The following is a 20151-nucleotide window of genomic DNA, read 5'->3' on the forward strand; positions in this document are numbered from 1 at the left end:
AAGGATATAGCAAAAATTTGGCTAAATTTCGCATATAATCTATATTATAAAAGTCCTAAATTTTGTTAAAAAAAGCATTCATTCGAATTATATATTTATACTATAAGCCCAAAATGGATGAAAGACGTTCGATCAAAGTAATAAATTTAAAAAAATTTACGTCAATATTTTTTTTAAGTATCTATAGGGTAATGGATTCCATGAGTAATTGGAATATTTCAATTTTAAATCATTTATTGAGGACGATTTTTATTGTAGAAATTTTGCCGAAATATATCCCGGCATGTGAATTTTGCCATGAACTTTTAAACTATTATTAATTTATGTTAATTTATATAGATTTTTCATATGAATTTAAAAAATAATTAAGTTCATGACGAAAATTGTTATAAATTTCCTAAGGATATGATTTAATATATTTCGGGTCAGCAGTTTTTTTCAAATGTTAAAATCGCCTTAAATAAATTTAAAATTGAGAGTTCCCCTTGGATTCCATATCCCAATATATAGGTTTGAATTGGGATATGGAATTCATCGGGATTAGGAATCTATCAATTAAATCTGAAAAAAATCTTATTTGTTCGAAAATCCTTATAAACCATGTACAGAATACCCACACTTTGATTCAAACAAATTTGCCCGTAGCTGTTGAAATACTTTGATTCGTATCCTTTTTTATATAGATTTTTTAAATATAAATTGAACAATACATGAAGGTCTATTAGGAAAATTGCCTGGCTAGTATAGGGCAATTAGTTCTAAAACATGCTAGAATACTTTTCAGTTAAATCCGATTGTTTAAATTTGAAAATCGCCCTCAATAAATAATGAAAATGTGATGGATTCCAAATTCCAATACGACATATATATATATTTCTTTTCAACAATGGGGAGATGGGCAGGTGAACCTTTTAAGTTGGGTAAGTAGGGCTTATGAAAAAATATTTGAATTAATTATTTACTCATTTAAATTTACAAAAAATTAAAATTAAATTAAAAATTAGAAGAAAATTGATTAATTTAGGACAAACGGAGTCATTTTTCTAAAATTTATAAAACACATGATCCACGCATCTATCATGTGATATTTTTGAATAAGGACACAGTTATATCCGAAATTAATCAATTTTATTACGAAATATAACTTATTATCTAGGTATATATAAAGAATATATTTAAAAACAAGATAACTAAAATAAAAATACAACTAATATTAACCAACAAATCAAATTATTTTTAAACAATGGGCGGCACATAACATTTTTATACCAATGGAATGGTAGGAAGACAAATTCTTTTAAAATAATGTAGGTTACAATCTAACAATAAGTGGACATGGGTTAAAACCTGCCCATTGCAGACCTCAATATCAGATCTCCTAAATGTTAATCTTTATCAAGTAAATTCAACATAAAACACTTAAGTATTGTTTCAATATTGAATTGACCCCTAAATTTTTTGGACCATTAAAGAAGGGTTAAATGCACTAATTACATCTAAATTTACTATAAGCTTGCTAAGAACAATATATATATATATATAATTTGAGTAACCTAGATAATTCGACTTTATTTGGGCATAATATTTGAATATTATCGTAAATTAAGCCTATAATCATAAAAAAAAGTTTGAAAAGTTGGAAGTGTTGAAGAATGGTATCAACCCAGTTACGAATAATATGATGTCCAAGCGATTAAGTTCCAAAACGATAGCAAGAAAAAGTATCGACTTGATGACACTTAAAAACGAATTGGAAATGGTTTTTTTAAACTTTTATATACCTTTATATATTTGATAAAATATTTTTATCTAAAGTGCTAAAATATTTTAAGGTGAAAATTATGTTATAAGTCTCAGTTCCGAATCTGGATAATTTGCTTTACACAAAATCAAGACATTAATTTGTAGTCCTATCCAAAAAATAGCAACCTAATTTTTATATCTTTTAAAGTTGCATTTTCAATTAGAAATTATTGCCAATTGTGATAACCACTCTTAGCTCATAGGCGATATCAAAAACTGATTACTTTTAATTTATAAAAACTTTCTTATTTGTGATCACTGAGACTTTGTTGTAAATAAAGAATATAATAAATAATATAGTAACCACAGTAATAACGCTTGTGTAATATAAGTGGCCAGCTATAATACCAGCTAGGATATTATATTAAATATTAAAAGTCATGACTTAATAAATAATATATGTTCGCGTCAATGTGTTATTATTTCAATTTTGATCATTTTTTAAACGATTTTTTTTAATTAAAAAAACCAGTTATCAGGAAATGTATTCCAGCATGTTCGGAGTACCTATTCTATGAATTTCAGACAATTTTGGGCTATTGCAAAATGGTCGGAAATTCATAAGCTTAGTCCTCTAACATGATGGAGTACATTTCGAGAATCGAATTTTTAAAAATTAAAATATACTCTCAAAAATTTCTTATAAGTTGAAAAGAAAATAACCCATTGATGGGAAAAATACATCGACACGAACATATATATACATCAATCTGCTACACTTAGAGGATAATCAAGATAAATTTTTGGAATCTAAAATTTCTTTCTTATGTTATCTTCTCTCATCCCATTGAATCAAGTTCGTAAAATTTCAAAAAATATTTATAACAAACGGTTTTTCAGGTTTTCGTCAGTATTTTATTTGCAAAAAATATTATAAATAAACTTTAATTTTCTAGACCTATAAATCGAAATACTAAAATAATCCGATGTATAGTCTAAAGGAATAGGAAATATTTAACAATTTTCAAACATCTAACAATTTCTAGGGTTGTGTTGCATTTATAATTAAATTTACCATTTCGTTTTGAATATTTTTCCTTCTTAAAGAAATATTCTGCTCCAATCAGGTGTATATGTATAAATATTTTCCTTAACATAAAAGATAGTGCAAAATGTTTTTGTGGTTGATATTAATTATTTTAAAAATATAAATCAAATTTTAATAATAATTTTTATTTTAAAATGGCGCTCCTTTTTGGTTGACGCTCATCGCAGACTGCCTACTTGTGTAAATGAGAGGCATCCCTGATAAGACCCACCCACCCATCCATAATTAAATATCTAATTTTGATGTGGAATTAAATGGTTGATTTGAATTATTTATTTTTATTAAATCGTTTCTCAAAATTAATTATATAAAAGGATGAACATATAATATCTTTAGAGGATCTATGCTCACGTTTGCAAAGCAACACGAAACGGGTAAATGATAATATGATCTTTATTAAATTTTAAAAGTATATATAATAATGAGTGCCATAGCTGGAAGTATTCACCTAGGGGGTACTGGGTCTTTTATCAAAATTCATTATTTCATTCATATTCTTTCTATTATCTTGTTCTCTAAAGTAAATTTTATTTATGCCAAATCCCATTATATACGTCAATCGTGAATATATAATAACCATGATAATATAATCCAAATAAATTATAATATAAAATATATGAAATATAATAATTTCTTATACAGTATTTATCACATTTCTCCACACTTAAGATTTTAAAACTCCTCAATCAGACGATGTATAGGTTTCCTCGATCGTAGATATTTCTGTCTCACTGTTGTTTCTAGTTCTCGAGGTAATGAAGACATATCCGTTGGACCCACATTTTCATCAGTCTTTTCGTTTCACCGTTTTCTCCCTCGGTCATTCTATATTTTTCAAATTTTTAATTATTTCATACTCCATATTTTCTTCCTCTCTCCCTACCTTCTCCATTTCTTTCGCTATATACCATTTTTGCAGTTGGTCAACATACTTTCGCATCGTTCTATCTTTACTTTCTACCGAATAGAAATATCTGCCAGTTCTGGATTTTACAGGTTGTGAAACTTCGAATTCCCTCATTTGAATGTGTTCACCATGAGCTGCCTTGTGTCGCATATTAAATCGTTCCATCTTATCCTTAACATTTGAATGTAACCAATTTAATCCAGATTTTAGGTTACGCCCCAACAATAGTTTTGCCGATGAACGTCCAGATGATTGATGCTTGCCAATTCTGTGTGCTGTTAAAACTCCTCCCATAGCTTTCTCTGGCCCCTTAATATCTTTTATAGTGGCAATTATCGACTCTTAAGTGTTCATATTGTTCTTTCAGCGAATCCATATCTTTTGGGATGGTAAGGTGTTGAATGTATTAATTTAATCTTTTTCTTTAAACAAAATTTTCGAATTCTTCAGAAATAAACTGAAAGACATTATTTGACACAATTCTTGGCATTCCAAAATGTGAGAACTATTTCCTTAGCGCCATGATCATTGTTTTAGACGTGGTCCCTCTCATCAACTCAATCTCCCCATTTAGAATGTGTATCAACTCCAACTAACCATGAATACGAATCAATAGGCCCGCGAAATCCAGATGAATGCGTTCCAATGCCGAGAGATTGTCCACGAATATGAAGTAGACCACCAATATTGCATTCTAAAAATTAATTTCATAGCATTTATTCCTGGATGATCCCTGTGTATGATAGTTAATATTGATTTTCTCAACACGGTTGAAATTACCAACTTTCCATTCCATTCAATAACATCTCGATCTACTGACAATTCCTACCGCCGATTATTAAAACAAACTAGCTCTGCATCATTTTTCACATCAAACCCCATCCATCCTTCCTCGATGCTTTTAATTACTTTATTTAACAATCTATATTTCCTTGTTTCTTTCTGGAGTTCAGCTTGACCAAGATTTATATCGAGCAAATTTATAGCTCAAATTTTTAATGCATTCTGATCGTTATTCGACTCTATATTACCTGGAAGTCTAGATAATGTATCAGCCATTATGTCTCTTTTCCTGGATAATATTCAATTTTGAAATCATATACGGACATTTGCCATACCCAGTGCGTTAATTTTATTACCAAATATATAGGTAATCATTTTTAAAAGGTTCGGGAATAAGAATCTTAGAAAAATATGATGTATTGCGCATGCAATATATCATATTAAAATGAAAATAAATGACTGAATTGAGTTATTATAAGCTTTATCACAGTAATATTTATTCTTTTTAATTCACTTAAAAGGAAAAAACAAGTTTGTAAAATTTTCATTTGGAGGGGGGGGGGAGCAAAAATATCGGCTTTATTTACAGTTTAATAACAATATTTATTATACAAAAAAATCGCTTATAACTAGTGCTGTAAAGTAACGTCTAAAAAGTAACGTCGTTACCTTTTGAAGAAAAGGAACGCCATTCGTTAGAGGTAACGAGTAACGGTAACGCGTTTCATTCTTTTAGCAACTGTAACGCAAAACGTTACTCTAAATTTTCTTTTAAAAAATATTATAAAAAGAAAAACATATTTCATTGTACTATAAAATTACTTTTATTTATTTTTTAGTATAAATAATTTAAGCTGAGTGTTTAATTCACATCAACCATCATTCCTTCATTTTTATTATGAATTCTCGTTGCTAAATTTTCAGTTGAATGTTAATCTAATTAATATTCAATCAAAATTTAAAGTAAATGTTAGTAATAATATTATTCTATTTTATAATTTGTTTTAAGAATATTATATCCATAGTACTTACTTCTTCACATAAAGATGATTTAACTCTTCTGTGGCCCCAATTTTAAACATATTTTACCCCAATAAATAAAATTAAGGGTACAAAGTCTATACGTAAATGTAAATTATGTCCCAACGCAAATATTTCAACCTCAATGTCCAGCAGTTCAAATTAAAAAAGCATACGAAGGTGATGAATTAATATATTATTATTTTAAACATTACTTTAATAATATAATATTAAATCATGGGTATTATAAAATAACCATTAAAAAAAGTATTCTTTCATAATATTCTGAAAAGCTTAATCATGAAATTAAAATATAAGCAATTAAACATCGCTATATAAATTGGATTGGCCCTAATTAGAGGTCAACAGAGAAAGAATGCTTGAACTTATTTCCAGTGTGAGAAAAGATCTTTATAAAGAAGGAGCAGACTTAATTCATTTATCCAACACACATACCAGAATATTTTCTGATAAAGATTAATTTTTTGAGAGAAAATGAATGAAGATCCTTAAGATGATTTATTAAGCTTTTTTCAAAATTAAGATAATTCTTTATATATTTTTAATAAATTCCCCTAATTAAAATTTTAGTTCATTAAATATAATATAACTATCCCATCCTCTGCGCCAATTGAACATGTGTTTAGCACGGCGAAAGCTGTATTGAGCAATAAGCGCTCTTGTTTGTCTGATCAAAATTTTGAAAATCAATTGCTGCTAAAAATAAATAAAAAATTGTTATAAAAAGATGTTATATTATATATATTATTTATATTATATTTATATATATGAAAATTTTTTTTATAAAATGATCTTATCTTATTATATAATCTTTTTGTATAATTTTATTTAAATATTGTAGAAAAAAATTAATATTTTTTTTGTATATAATATTTAATTTTTTAAGTAACGAGTAACCCGTTACTTTTTTGAATAATCAGTAACGCACGTTCCTTTTTTAAAAGATAACGAGCAACGATAACGCGTTCCTTTTTCAGACGTAACGAGTAACGGCAACGCGTTTATTTTTTGTAGTAACGTTTACAGCACTACTTATAACATTTAAAATTTATACCAATATTTTTCATCAAACAAAGGGTTTGAGTTCGATTCAAGCTGCTTCTATATTAGCAAGGGATGGTCCTAATTCCTTGACACCCCCAAAAAAGGAATCTGAATGGCTGAAGTTAAGTAAACAATTATTCGGAGGGTTTTGTGGATTATTGTGGGCAGGAGCTATCCTCTGTTTTATAGCATATTTTATACAAACTCAAACCTACACAAATTTTACCAAAGATAATGTATTACACACTAAATTTTATTAGCTAACTTATTTGCCATTTTTTAAATTTTGTAGCTTTATTTAGGTATAGTTTTGATGCTAGTGGTATTAATCACAGGTTGCTTTTCTTATTACCAAGAAGCTAAAAGTGCAAGAATTATGGAATCTTTTGCAAAAATGATCCCTTTGGTATATGACTTAAATAGATATTTATTTTCAATCCTATATAAATGAAAGTTCGCGCATGTATTTAGAGATGGCGAGAAAATTGATGTAAAATCAGAAGAGCTAGTTTTGGGAGATTTGATCGAGGTGACTTATGGAGATATTGTTCCAGCAGATATCAGAATAATCAAATGCAGAAGTTTTAAAGTTTAAATTTAAATCAAATCGAATATAATTATGCCTTCATTTTTTTGTTGATTTCAAGGTAGATAATTCTTCATTGACGGGAGAATCCGAGCCACAGTCCAGGAATGCCGAAACTATTCCATCTCTACCCCTGGAAGCCAAAAATATTGCATTTTTTTCAACAAATGCTGTTGAAGGTATTTTTTACCGATTTCCTATATAATAATCTAATGGTAATTATAAGTAAAAAAAAATATTTTTTTAAAGCGTATGAAGTAAAGCATTTAAAAATAGAGCAACAAGCTAATAATTTTTTTAAAAAACCAAGAAATTATTTAGATAAGCAATCCTAGTGTTCTTGAAAAGTTTAAATAAATCAAATGTTATCAGAATAATTGCTACATAAAAATATAATTATATACTTAAATAGAAGTGAAAAACTGTAATGCGACATTTACAGAATAAAAATTGAGGTTGATGTTCTGATTCATCTTTTATAATAAATATATCCAATATTTTATATTACAAGGTAATGCTACTGGAATTGTAATAGCCACTGGGGATAGAACTGTAATGGGTAAGATAGCTAATCTTGTTTCAAACATAGATATGAATTCAACACCTTTGCACAGAGAAATTGACAGATTTATTTTGCTGATAACCGCGGTAGCTCTCTTTTTGGGGATTTCATTTTTCTTTATCGCCATTTTCAATGGATACACTTGGTTGGACTCTGTAATATTTTTGATCGGAATTATCGTAGCTAATGTCCCAGAAGGGCTTTTGGCCACTGTAACGGTATATCTCTTTTCAAGAATATATAAGATTTTTTCAGTTTAATATAGATAGTATATATCTGATCTGATTTCAATAAATATTTATTTAGATTGAGGGCCTAGAAATTCTTTACACACGATTAAAATATTGATATTTTTATAAGGTGTGTGAAAATTAACAAATTTTTTGCATGATCTGGATTTTACTGCTAAAATGTTTAATATTTTTTAAAAATATAAAAAATATATAGTTTGGTTCTTTCAGAAACTCTTATTATGAGAGCATAAAATACGTAAATAACATTTTTTATATTTTTTTCTTATTCAATTCGAACATCATAGAAAATATTTTTATAAAAATGTCATTGCCTTTATTTTTAGCATTGGTTTCGAACAAATTCTCATTTAAAACTTTTATTAAAATTATTTTAGCAAATAAATTTATTTAGAATTTTTTAAAATAATTTCATATATTTTCCATTGATTTTTATTGAATAAATTATAAGTTTAGTGTAAAAAATTATAAATTATATTTTTTAATAAATGTTCGTTTTAAATGAAAAGTTGTTCGAAAAAATGGTAAAAATAAGGGGGTAGTAAAATTTGTTTAATATTATTACTCTATGTTGGAAATGAAGAAGAACAAAATATTAAAAATGTTGTTTCGTATTTTGTGCTCTCATAATAAGATTTCTGCTCGAAAACAACGGCAAACACGGTAAATATCAAAAAAAAATTTAATATATTTTATAGAAAAAAATTTGTAATTGATTTAATTTTGCAATAAAAAATTTTAAATTGAATATAAAATAATTTCGTCCAACTTATTTAGATTTTTATGAAATAGAGTTAATAAGATAAGATCAGATCAAAATAATTTAGCGTTCCAGGACTCATCGGAAATATCAATAATCAAATATTCGAAATTGACATTTTAATTTTTCAATTATTATGTAAATTAGGGTCTAAATAATATAAATAAGAAACATTTAAAAGTTTAGAAACATTGGTATTCTTACTTACTGTTATTACTAGAAATGGGCCAAAACATTGGTACTGAAACCCTGCAAACTCTTAAAAAATTGGCAAAAGCTAATTTGGTCCGGCTGGTGCTAAATTTTTATTTTATTTTTAGGTCTGAACCCAAAATCTTTAAATGAGAAATATTAATTAAGTAAATTTTTATAAAGTTTAATATTTTTTAGCTAATTTTCTTTCTTCAGGTTAAACTTTGTACTCACCTACGACTTTAGTTTACCTTCTCCATCACTAGATATGAACACTTAGCTTTAATATGATTTCCCTCCAAGTACCTATTCTTATATAAAAAAAATTAACTACCTCAATTAGTCAAAAACTTTTCACAAATTTTACATTAATCAAAAGGAATCAGCTAAAATTTATTTGATTCAATGGCTGAATTTGCTATATAATTTATAAACAGAAAGATAATTTTTTTCTATACCATTTATTTTAAATTGCATTTATAGGTATGTTTGACCATAACTGCCAAACGTATGGCACATAAAAATTGTCTGGTTAAAAATTTAGAAGCAGTTGAAACATTAGGGTCAACCTCAACTATATGTACGGATAAAACAGGCACCCTCACTCAAAATCGAATGACTGTTGCTCATCTGTGGTATGATGATCAAGATATTAAAAAAGTCGAGACTTCTGGAACATCTCCATGTAATTCATTAAATTGTAAATGATTACCATTTTAGGGATATTAACATTTATTTTTCCTTGGATATCATAGTAACCTTTGAATGGCAAGACAAGTAAAATTCCACTAATGATTAGATGATATGATGTCCATTTCAAATTTTTAAAGACTCTAATCACATTCATTAGGCGAATGGCGCCGACCAGCACACATTTCAGAATTCATTCATACTTGAATTTATATATCTTTATATTTTTAATAAAAATAACTTATGATCATTAACTATATTGGGTATACCGTATTTTTTTTTATTAATATCCATTTACAGGCTAACTCAATTTTAAATTTCAATGTTCAAAAGCAAAAATATTAATGAAAATAAGCAAAAATAAAAAAAATTTTTTATTTAAATATTGGCACAAATTTAATTTTAAAACATAATAAAAAAATATATTTTAAATTATTTTAGTCGAATTTGGGTTAATTAATTTGTGACAATTTTAATATCTCAGACACACATATATCAGTCAAGGATCTATCGTATAATTCTTTTTTTTGAATAAATGAATTTAATTGTTATGAGTACAACCAGATGGTAATGTTTATTTATTATGTTAATCAAGGCTCAAAACTTGATTGCACAAACCAAACATTTTTGGCTTTAACCCGAGTTGCCAGCTTCTGTAACCGAGCTGTTTTTAAGCCTAATCAATTTGGTCCTATTCTGCAAAGGTTCTAATATTCATTTTTTTATAAACTAAGTAATTTCGTTTTTAGAGAATGCACTGGAGACGCTTCTGAATCTGCCTTGTTAAAATTTGTTGAAATGACTTTCGGAGCTATTGATATAAGTAGAGAAATAAATAGAAAAGTGGCGGAAATTCCATTTAATTCAACAAATAAATATCAAGTAATTTCGCGGAAGATATAATTGATTTTATTTTAAAAAAATTAAGTTATATTAAATATTTTAGGTATCCATTCACGATATCAAAGGAGACAATCGTTATTTGTTAGTGATGAAAGGTGCGCCTGAAAAAATTTTAGACTCTTGCAAAACTATTATGATTAACGGCGAAGATGTAGAATTGAAGGCTGAGATAATAGAAAATTTTAACAAAGCATACTCATTGTTAGGAGGTAGGGGGGAAAGAGTTTTGGGTTTCTGCGACATGTGGTTAGACCCTAATGTTTATAGTAAATCGGGGCCAGAAAAATTTGAATTCAATTCTGAGGATCCTAACTTTCCACTAAAGGGACTAAGGTTTTTGGGACTTGTATCAATGATCGATCCTCCACGACCAACCGTTCCTGATGCAGTAGCTAAATGTAGGGACGCGGGTATTAAAGTTGTGATGATAACAGGTGATCATCCTATCACAGCCAAAGCTATCGCCAAAATTGTCGGTATAATAAGTGAAGGTAGTGAAATTACCGACGTTACCTCGAAAGACAATATGCTAAACGTTCCCGTTGGTCCGTGAGTTATTTATAACATTTCTATAATTTGAGTAAAATTGATAGAAATAATTTCTTAGCTGGGCTCTTATTTATGTTTTAAATAGTTAGTGAAAACCTCTATTTAACTCTTTTTAAAAAAGTACCTAAATCAAGACTTTTGCCCAAAAATATATTGCCTAAGCCTCGAGAATTTCGCATATAGATAACAGAAAGGGTTGACTTTAGCCAAATTTTGAGGTCTAACTAATATTTTTTATTTGGCTAAAATCATGATTTCATAGTGCTGTAAACATTTCTAAAAAAATCGAACGCGTTCTCGTTCAACGTTCAATGACAAAAATCGAACGGGTTAACGTTCATTTTCAGAAAAAAAGGAACGCGTTCACGTTCGTTCAAAATTTTTTTTTTAAATTTAATTTAATAATGTCTTATATTTTTTAACACAATATATTAGCCATGTTAAAAAATAATATAGTTTTATTTTGATAATATAATTATAAATACAATATAATATAGCGAATAAAAAGATATTTTTATTTATAAAAAAAATTTCTTATTAAATTTTAATAACAATTGTTTTTCAAAATTTTTATGATATACAGGAACACTTGGCAGTTAATACGGCATTAGCTATACTAAAAACGCGCTCTACTGGGGAAGGTGAGGGGATTGCGGTATTATACTTAATAAACATAACGTGAATAATTAATTAGAAACATTTATTGTTTTCTCCTTTGCTTCATAAAATTGAAATAAGTTATCCTCCTCCAATCTATCCTTTACTTACTCGTCAAAAAAAAGGATATCTCGAAATTAACAGTTCTTGCATTATCATTTCGAGGGTTTTCAATGCATTTTTTCAATAACGCTATAAGTTTATTTTTATAGGTTCTTTCTGTTGAAGTCTTATCCATGGCCACTGGAGCTTGAATATTGGATGTATAATTGCGGAAAGAACATATTGATCTTCATATATATGTTTAAATCTTTAAAAAAATAAAATATATGTAATTAATTTGATAATGATAGGTTTAATATTTTTAATTGATCCCATTGAATAATGAGTCTATCAATAGTTGACCATAATTTAGGCCACTAATTTTTTAATTTGCAATAACTATCATTATTGTTGGGGTCAAATAACTTTAAATGCATTTTTCTTCAAATTTAATGATTTTATTTAGTTTTATATAAAACAAAATAATTAATATTATAAATCAAATGTCGTTTTAAATTGTAATTGAAGATTTTGAAACTGATTTAATACTTTCATTTTACATTTGGTAAGTATTGAATTAGTTCCTTCAATATAGGATATTACTGTAAAATATTTATCAGAGGCCATGGTAATGTTAATTCAAATTTTCAGAATAAGATAATGATGATGAAATAATAATATCCATGCTTATGCTAATCTATAAAATTAAAATATAAACAATAGTATTCAAAAATTAATAAACTATAATAATGATGTGTTAAAAAAATTGAAATGTGAAAAGGAAAAACAATTGATTATAAAATATAAGACTCTTTTCTAAAAAAATTCGGATTAATATTAAATTTTTCAAATAAATAAAAATAAAAGATATTTTAAAAATTGAACGAACGTTAAATTCGAACGCGTTCGTCATAAAAAAGGAATGCGTTCAAGTTCAAAGTTCGTCAAAAATAAAAAAACGCCGTTCACCTTCACCATTTTTTTCAAAAAATGAACGCGTTCGTTTACAACACTATTTCATCGTTTTTTAAAAGGCCAAAATCAAGGTTTTCAAGAACTATTTAAACATTTTATTTGCCTTTTGCTGGATGTTATTTTAAATACCTATATATCCTGTATAAAACATACACTAGTTTAATTAAGGGAAAACTGTTATTAAAAAATGACAAGATTTATTTAGAAAATCCAGCTAGTTTTAAGTAAACGTAAAAAATTAAATTTTTTTATCATGGACGAATTAAGTATTTATGATATTCTAGATTAGGATTCTCCTTTAAAAAAAATTGGAATAAAAACGCACATGATGCATTATTTGAATTTATAAGGGGATCCAAGGCATGTGTCATTCATGGGAACATATTAAGGGATATGAGTGAAGAGGACATCGATTCTTTCATTATAACTTTCGATGAGATTGTATTTGCACGTACATCCCCCCAACAGAAATTGAAGATCGTCGAGGGGTTTCAACGGCAAGGAGCTATAGTTGCCGTGACGGGGGATGGAGTTAATGACTCACCTGCTTTGAGAAAAGCGGATATAGGTTGGTTAATTGATTCATGTTATTGTTGTTTTTAAAAAAATGAAAGATACAAAAATAATTATATCTCACATAAAAATTATTTAATAAAAACCAATTTCACCATACTGGGAAACAAAAGTGTTAAATTTTAATTAACCCTTTAAAGCTCGACTTTTTAAAATAAAACTAAAAAAATTTTTTTATAAAAAATCTCCATTTATATACACCAAGGATGTAAAATTTTTATTTCGACTATTATTTCATAGTAAACAGGTAAAAAAAAAATCATGATACAATTTGGCATCATTGAGCGAAATGCATGTATATAAAAAAAACATTTATATATTATAAAAAATTTATTTCCTAGTTATAGCATAAATTTTTACACACATAGTCCTTAAATATGCGATAACAATAATTTACACCTCTTTGGAGTCTTAGAAACTTCTGGCCAATGCCCTAAATTATCATATCTAACGTCATTTATTATCTGGGGTAACTTAGACCCTTTTTGTATTTTTATTTGATGGTCTCCCTATTTTTTTTTTACTAATTTTACCTGCCATTAACAAGGAACGAACTATTTGAGATTTAAATGTTATAAGTTTTATAAAAAATTTTATTTTTTTGAAGTAATATATGGTGTTGGAATATTATTTGGGGGATTAGAAATTTTTTTAGAAAATGTTGTATCAAATGATTCAATATTTTTTAATACCCAATTACTACTGAGATTAGGAAAACTAAGACCTTCATGAACATTATCAAGTTCTATGTGGAGTACATTTATGGGCAAATCTATATTCTATATTGTCAATAGGATGATTAAAATTATCCTCACTATTATCAATATCTGTTTCCGAAATATCACCTTCAATTATAATTATTTTATTTGATCTATAAAAAATAAAATTTATTCAATGTTAATAAAATAACTTATTAAATTCCCAATGAGTTAATTTGGCATCATAATTTTAAAATATTTGAATATTTTGTCTTCTTTATAAAATAAACAGTTTTCAAAATTTTTAAATTTAAATATATTTAAATAGTATGTAAAATCAGTAATTCAGAAAAAATCGAAACGGAAATATAGTCAAAATTTACATGATAATAAAATAAAAACAAAAGCATATTTTTTTTATTATTGATAAAATACGATTGAATACATTTGTATATTTATTTTAAAATGTTAAATTAAATCATTGAGTGGTTTTAAACGTTAAAAAATAAAATTCAATATGATGATGTCAAATTAGCTCACAGTCACAGGACTTAAGGGTTAAATATTTTAATAAATAAATGAAATACAGGAATTGCAATGGGAATAGCGGGGAGCGATGTCAGCAAACAAGCTGCAGATATGATACTTTTGGATGATAATTTTGCATCTATAGTAATAGGAGTTGAAGAGGGTTTGATTAATTTTGTTTTAAAATAATTTTAATTTATCTTATATAGGGAGGATCATATTCGACAATTTAAAAAAATCCATAGCTTACACCCTGACTAGCAATATACCTGAAATAGCTCCTTTCTTATTTTATATACTGATAAATATACCTCTGCCCCTTGGAACGGTAGCCATACTCTGCATAGATTTGGGGACGGATATGGTAATATAAGATCAATTTATTTCATTCTTAAAAGTAGTTATAAGGTCCCCGCAATATCTTTGGCCTACGAGAAAGCAGAATCTGACATAATGAAAAGGAAACCCAGAAATGCTAAAAAGGACAAATTGGTTAACGAAAGGTTTTTCCTCTTCTTCATACATTCCTTTATCTTAATTAATCATAAATATAGACTTATAGGCGTTGCATATGGACAAGTCGGGGTGATTCAAGCCGCAGCAGGGTTCTTTACTTATATTATAATTATGGGAGAAAATGGTTTTAGGCCTTACGATTTATTAGGACTTAGAACTTCGTGGGAAAGTGCAGCTTACAATGATTTACCTGATTCTTATGGACAAGAATGGGTAAGAAATTTGATGATTCATCTAAAATCAATTTAACATTATTTAAATATAAGACATACGCCGACAGAAAAAGACTTGAATACACAACTTATACAGCATTTTTCGTTACAATCGTTGTAGTGCAATGGGCAGACTTGATTATTTGTAAAACAAGAAGACTTTCTATTATTCATCAAGGAATGGGGTTTTTTAAAGCTTTTTTTTACACCTAGCTAAAAATTCTCCCATTTGAATCTGTTATATTTTTTTAATCATTAATTTCAGAAATTGGGTGCTAAATTTTGGACTAGTATTCGAAACTTGTATTGCCGCAGGGTTATGTTATATCCCAGGAACTGACGTATGGCTAAGAATGTATCCTTTAAAGTAAATCGCCTTTCATTCTTTCTTTCTGAATAATCTTATAAGAATTAAATAAAATTAAGAATTCTTCATATGGAAGTATTTTATTTCAATATAAGAGACATTCGACTTTCATTTTTTTTAAAAAAAATATAATTAATTAAATCAATGATATGTTAATTGTTATTATGGAATTTGGGCAGATTTAAACATAACATTTATAAACCCTTTAAGAATAAAATTAAAAAAATAAAATTGAAATGATTAGATTTATATGGTGGCTGCCTGGTTTACCGTTTAGTTTATTAATTTTTGTGTACGATGAAGCCCGACGATATACATTGAGAAATAATCCTGGTTGTTACATAGAAAAAGAGACTTACTATTAAATAATCCATTCCTATCATAATATATAGATACTATGATAATAATGATAATTTTATATGTATCGTTTATAAATTTATATGAAAAATCATCAGAATGTAAATGCATTTGCAATGTATTATTCCAAAGTCCCATAATAATAGCAAAACATTTAATAAAACATTTACGAATATATAAAAAAATCATAATATCGAAATATTATGCAATATAATATTTTGAATTTAAAACATGGTTAATAGATTTGTAATGTATTTTTATTCCAAATTCCCGTAATAATAGTAATAATAAAGAATAGTTGTTTGTTTTTTTAGAATATTTAAAGGTAAAGTAATTATGAATATATAAAAAAAAATAGTAATTTGAAAAAAGTAAATATGTAAAATATTAAATACAAATTTAATTTTGAATTTAAAATACAGTTTTAATAATTGCTGTTTAAATCGATATTATTTTATGGGGAAAAGGATATTTAGCGAGTTAATGCCTGAAAACTATTATATTAATTTTTTATAATTATGGATATATTGATAAAATAAATTTGCGAGTTAATGCCTGAAAACTATTATATTAATTTTTTATAATTATGGATATATTGATAAAATAAATTTGGCATGGCAAGATATTAAATGTCTGTAAAAATTTATACGGTAATTCAAAAAAAATATTATGAGCAAGTAATTGTTACTATAAATAATATATGAAAAATAAAAAGTAATATTGCCTTTAACCCCTATTAACAACAGAAATATCATATACAGTATAAACCAGGACGAAAAATTATGTAAATGATAAGATTTCTGGGACCCGAATAAATCAACAAGTAACGAACTTATAAGTGTGCATTTATATTTATAATTTTTTCATATAAAAAAATAAATTATAAATGTATTGTTTTTTTTTCCATTTACATTTTTTTAAGCTTTATAAGTTGATTCCTTTCTGGCGACAAAATTAAGCAAATCTATACTGGTAACTAGTCCAGTTATATTTTGCTTAACATCGTGGGCATTCATACCTTTAACGTTTAAATCAAGTTTTTCCAACTTAACAACGGTATGATTTGCCAGGGACTGGTACCCATTATTAGTCGAAGCATATATGCAAGCAAAATGATCTTTCTCCAAAATTTTTGACAGTTCGTAAAGATTGGTGTCCATGTGAATCTATTTTTTTTTAAATTAATTGAAAAATACACAAATCATATATTTCGTGTGTTGTACATTTACAATCATATCTCCTGGTAAATCATAACAAGATTAAGGTAATAAGGTTAGCTATTTAATTAGTGGTTTTAAGTGATGGCTATATATTTCTCATAAAATATATTTTTGTCTATTACTATGCCAATTATTAATAAAAATGAATGAATAAAAATTAATAAAAAATTTTATACGAACCTTTTTAAATTGTGTGTAAGCTATTTTAGAAACAGGGCTCTCGAGAGTAATTTTGTTAGCCAAAATGGCGGACATTATAGACCCAATAGTTATTATTCCTATGATTTCACTGGTAAAAAAAAATAATTAAATTCTAAAATTATACAAATATTAAAAAATGCCTTAATATTATTATAAAATAATTTAACTAATTTATTTTTGTAAAGAATGAATATGTTCCCATTGTATTTTTATTGTTTTTAATTCTGTCATGTAAATTCCCTTCTTTGCCTAGTGACACTTTTAAGCCTAGTCACTCAACGTAGTCGTAATATCCTCCTTAAATATTAAGAGTAATCCCTCCTTCTTAAATTATAAGTATGCGAAATTGCTGTTACTTTATTTTTTAAAAAAGAAAGGTTATGGGTTTTTAATATTTTGTAGAGAATCTTGCTCAGTAGTGGCGTTGGAATGCCAGTATAGATATAATGATATTGCAAGAAAATTATTTATTTAAACAGTAAGTAATAAGTTTTTATATGCATAGTAAAATCAAATCTTTTTATATAAAATAGATGTGCTTGGCTATAATTTAAAGTTTTCAATTTTAATCGTTAATATATCGTATAAAGAATGTAATTTTATATCAAATAATATATAAAAATAAAAAAGCAATATAATATAGCTGCAAAAAATAATGTATATTGATAATTAAAAAAACATTTATTCTTTAAATTTTGACTTTGCAAAATATTTAATTTATATGTAAACAACTAACAAAATTATATATTACTAAAAATTTAACAAGAATATAGAGAAATTATAGAAACAAGTCATAGTGTTATTGGAAAACCAACTTTCGCTCAAATTGACTAAGTTTAGTTTTTAAGCAAAAAAATAAATAGGCTGAGCCTAAAAAGTGGCGAAATATAATTAAGCTCTGACATAAACCTAATTAGGTTTTTTGAAAAAGTTCAGCTAAAGTTAATAAATCAAAATTAAATTATAATGATTTTATAATTAGGGAATGTCCAAAATGGTCTTTTTTAAAAAATACTTTTGGAGAAATATTGTAAATTTTAAATAGAATAAATATAGTGCAAAAGTAAGGAATAAATATAATGTAAAAGTAAGTCATTTTTTTTACTTTTGTAAATTTTAAATAGAAAGTTAATAAATATTGTGATAAGACCAATGTCCTTAATAAATGATTATTTTTTTTAAAAAAATAAAATTTTTGTTTATATATTGTTTTTAAAAATAAATTGAATAAATATTGTGAAAGGTTACTAAATATAAGTGTAAAAGGTTACCAATGTCCGAAATATTCATTTTTTAAAAAAAATTGAATTTTAATACAATAAAAATTTATGGGTAATAAAATTAATTTTTGACATAAATAATATATAATTTAAATATGAGTAAAATAAATATATCAGGGATCTAGAACGAACCTTTCAACTGGTATTAATGTGTAATCTACTAAACTAAAATCTGAACCATTAAAAATTTTGTCACGCAAATCTGAGCCGAGCCAAGCCTCTAAAATGGTCTGTGAACTGGGTTGAATCTTTGAATAGTCTTCCTTTTTAACGATTATAATCAATATTTTAATTGATGATTATTAGTCGCTCTCCCAAAATCCTACCAGCCTAATCATGGCGGGAATAACGTCTTTTAGCGGCTAATAGAGGTTCAAAAGGTTCCCTGTAATCTGGGTCTAGAATAGGATCACCATCTTTTTGACAGGGTGTTAAAACCACCTAAAGGGGTTGATGTCAGGAAGGGTATTCGATTATAAAAACCTTGCTCCGAAATTTCCTAATGATTACAACAAAGCATGGCAGGGGTACAGCCCAAAGTACCCTGTAGGGCTCCTCATCCGCCTACGACAAAAAAAAAGGACGGGAAACTTGGTGGAACCCCGATTAGAGAAAATGAAACATATGACGGCCATAAACGACCTAAAAATGAGCGGATAAACCATTTTACGGGGGATAGAATAAGAGTTGCGACATGGAATGTTGGGAGCGAGAAGTGGTAGATGCACTGCATAGAAAATATATATAGATTATGTTGCATACAAGAGACCAGATGGAAAGGTATGGCAGTTAAGTTTTTCGGGCAAGGAAGTAATGATGGTTAATTTTTGGTAGGAAGCTATGCAATATTTTTCAGCATATGTTCTTCAGGTTGGAAGAAGTGAAGAGAAAGATACATTTTGGGACAGTCTATGGAAATGGTATTGAGACTGGCAAATGAAGAGGGGATTATCCTGGCTGGTGATCTGAATGGACATGTGGAAGCGAGTAGTGAGGGTTATGAGGGAGTACATGGATGATATAGTTACGACATGAGAAATCCGGAAGGGGAGATAATTTTGGATTTTGGTGATGATATGGATATGATTGTTTGTAATACAATGTTTAAGAAAATATCAGAGAAGTTAGTGACTTACAAGTGGGTAGTGCTAAAAGTGCGATGGATTATTTGTTAGTAAGGAGGTGGGATAGAAGCATAGTAAAAAAATGTGAAAATGATATCGGAGAGGAATGTATTAATCAGCACTGACTAGTTATAGGAGATTTCAAAAGACGCCAGGATCACTAAAAGAAAGTTTGTGCCAAGGCTGAAGGTTTAGGAATTGAAGGATGAGAGTGCTATACGTCAATTCAATATAACATTGGCGATAAGAGAGATAGAGGTGGCCGAAGCAATTGGGATAAAT

At 27.2% G+C, this 20151-nt stretch overlaps 2 protein-coding genes across 3 annotated transcripts in view; one reads left to right on the forward strand and one right to left on the reverse strand.

Moving 5' to 3' along the window:
* On the forward strand, positions 1-16219 carry LOC135930035 (sodium/potassium-transporting ATPase subunit alpha-B-like). Its single transcript, XM_065466801.1, has 20 exons — positions 1-137; positions 1628-1759; positions 3166-3225; positions 6659-6862; positions 6919-7032; positions 7081-7215; positions 7274-7391; positions 7724-7992; positions 9461-9662; positions 10263-10371; positions 10417-10549; positions 10614-11119; positions 13144-13361; positions 14654-14755; positions 14802-14956; positions 15001-15095; positions 15147-15321; positions 15375-15505; positions 15586-15687; positions 15932-16219. Exons 1-20 carry the CDS (start codon positions 114-116, stop codon positions 16050-16052), a joined length of 3105 nt encoding a protein of 1034 aa, XP_065322873.1. The 5' UTR covers positions 1-113; the 3' UTR covers positions 16053-16219.
* The window catches only part of LOC135930036 (cystathionine beta-synthase-like), a 13134-nt gene continuing 8790 nt past the window's right edge, over positions 15808-20151 (reverse strand). Inside the window, exons 12-14 of one of the 2 annotated variants that reach the window (XR_010572710.1) lie at positions 17445-17553; positions 16600-17210; positions 15809-16531 (exon numbers count right to left, since the gene is read on the reverse strand). Coding sequence is in view for 1 of the 2 variants with exons in the window: in XM_065466803.1 (XP_065322875.1) it covers positions 16962-17210; positions 17445-17553 (358 nt within the window). In the remaining variant the exon portion in view is untranslated. Of the gene's footprint in view, positions 17211-17444; positions 17554-20151 lie in introns of both variants that reach the window. The other variant, XM_065466803.1, reaches the window with a different exon arrangement.

This window comes from Gordionus sp. m RMFG-2023, chromosome 5 (genome assembly GCF_954871325.1).
Source record: "Gordionus sp. m RMFG-2023 chromosome 5, tfGorSpeb1-WG-v2, whole genome shotgun sequence".
Classification (NCBI taxonomy): Eukaryota; Metazoa; Nematomorpha; class Gordioida; order Chordodea; family Parachordodidae; genus Gordionus; species Gordionus sp. m RMFG-2023.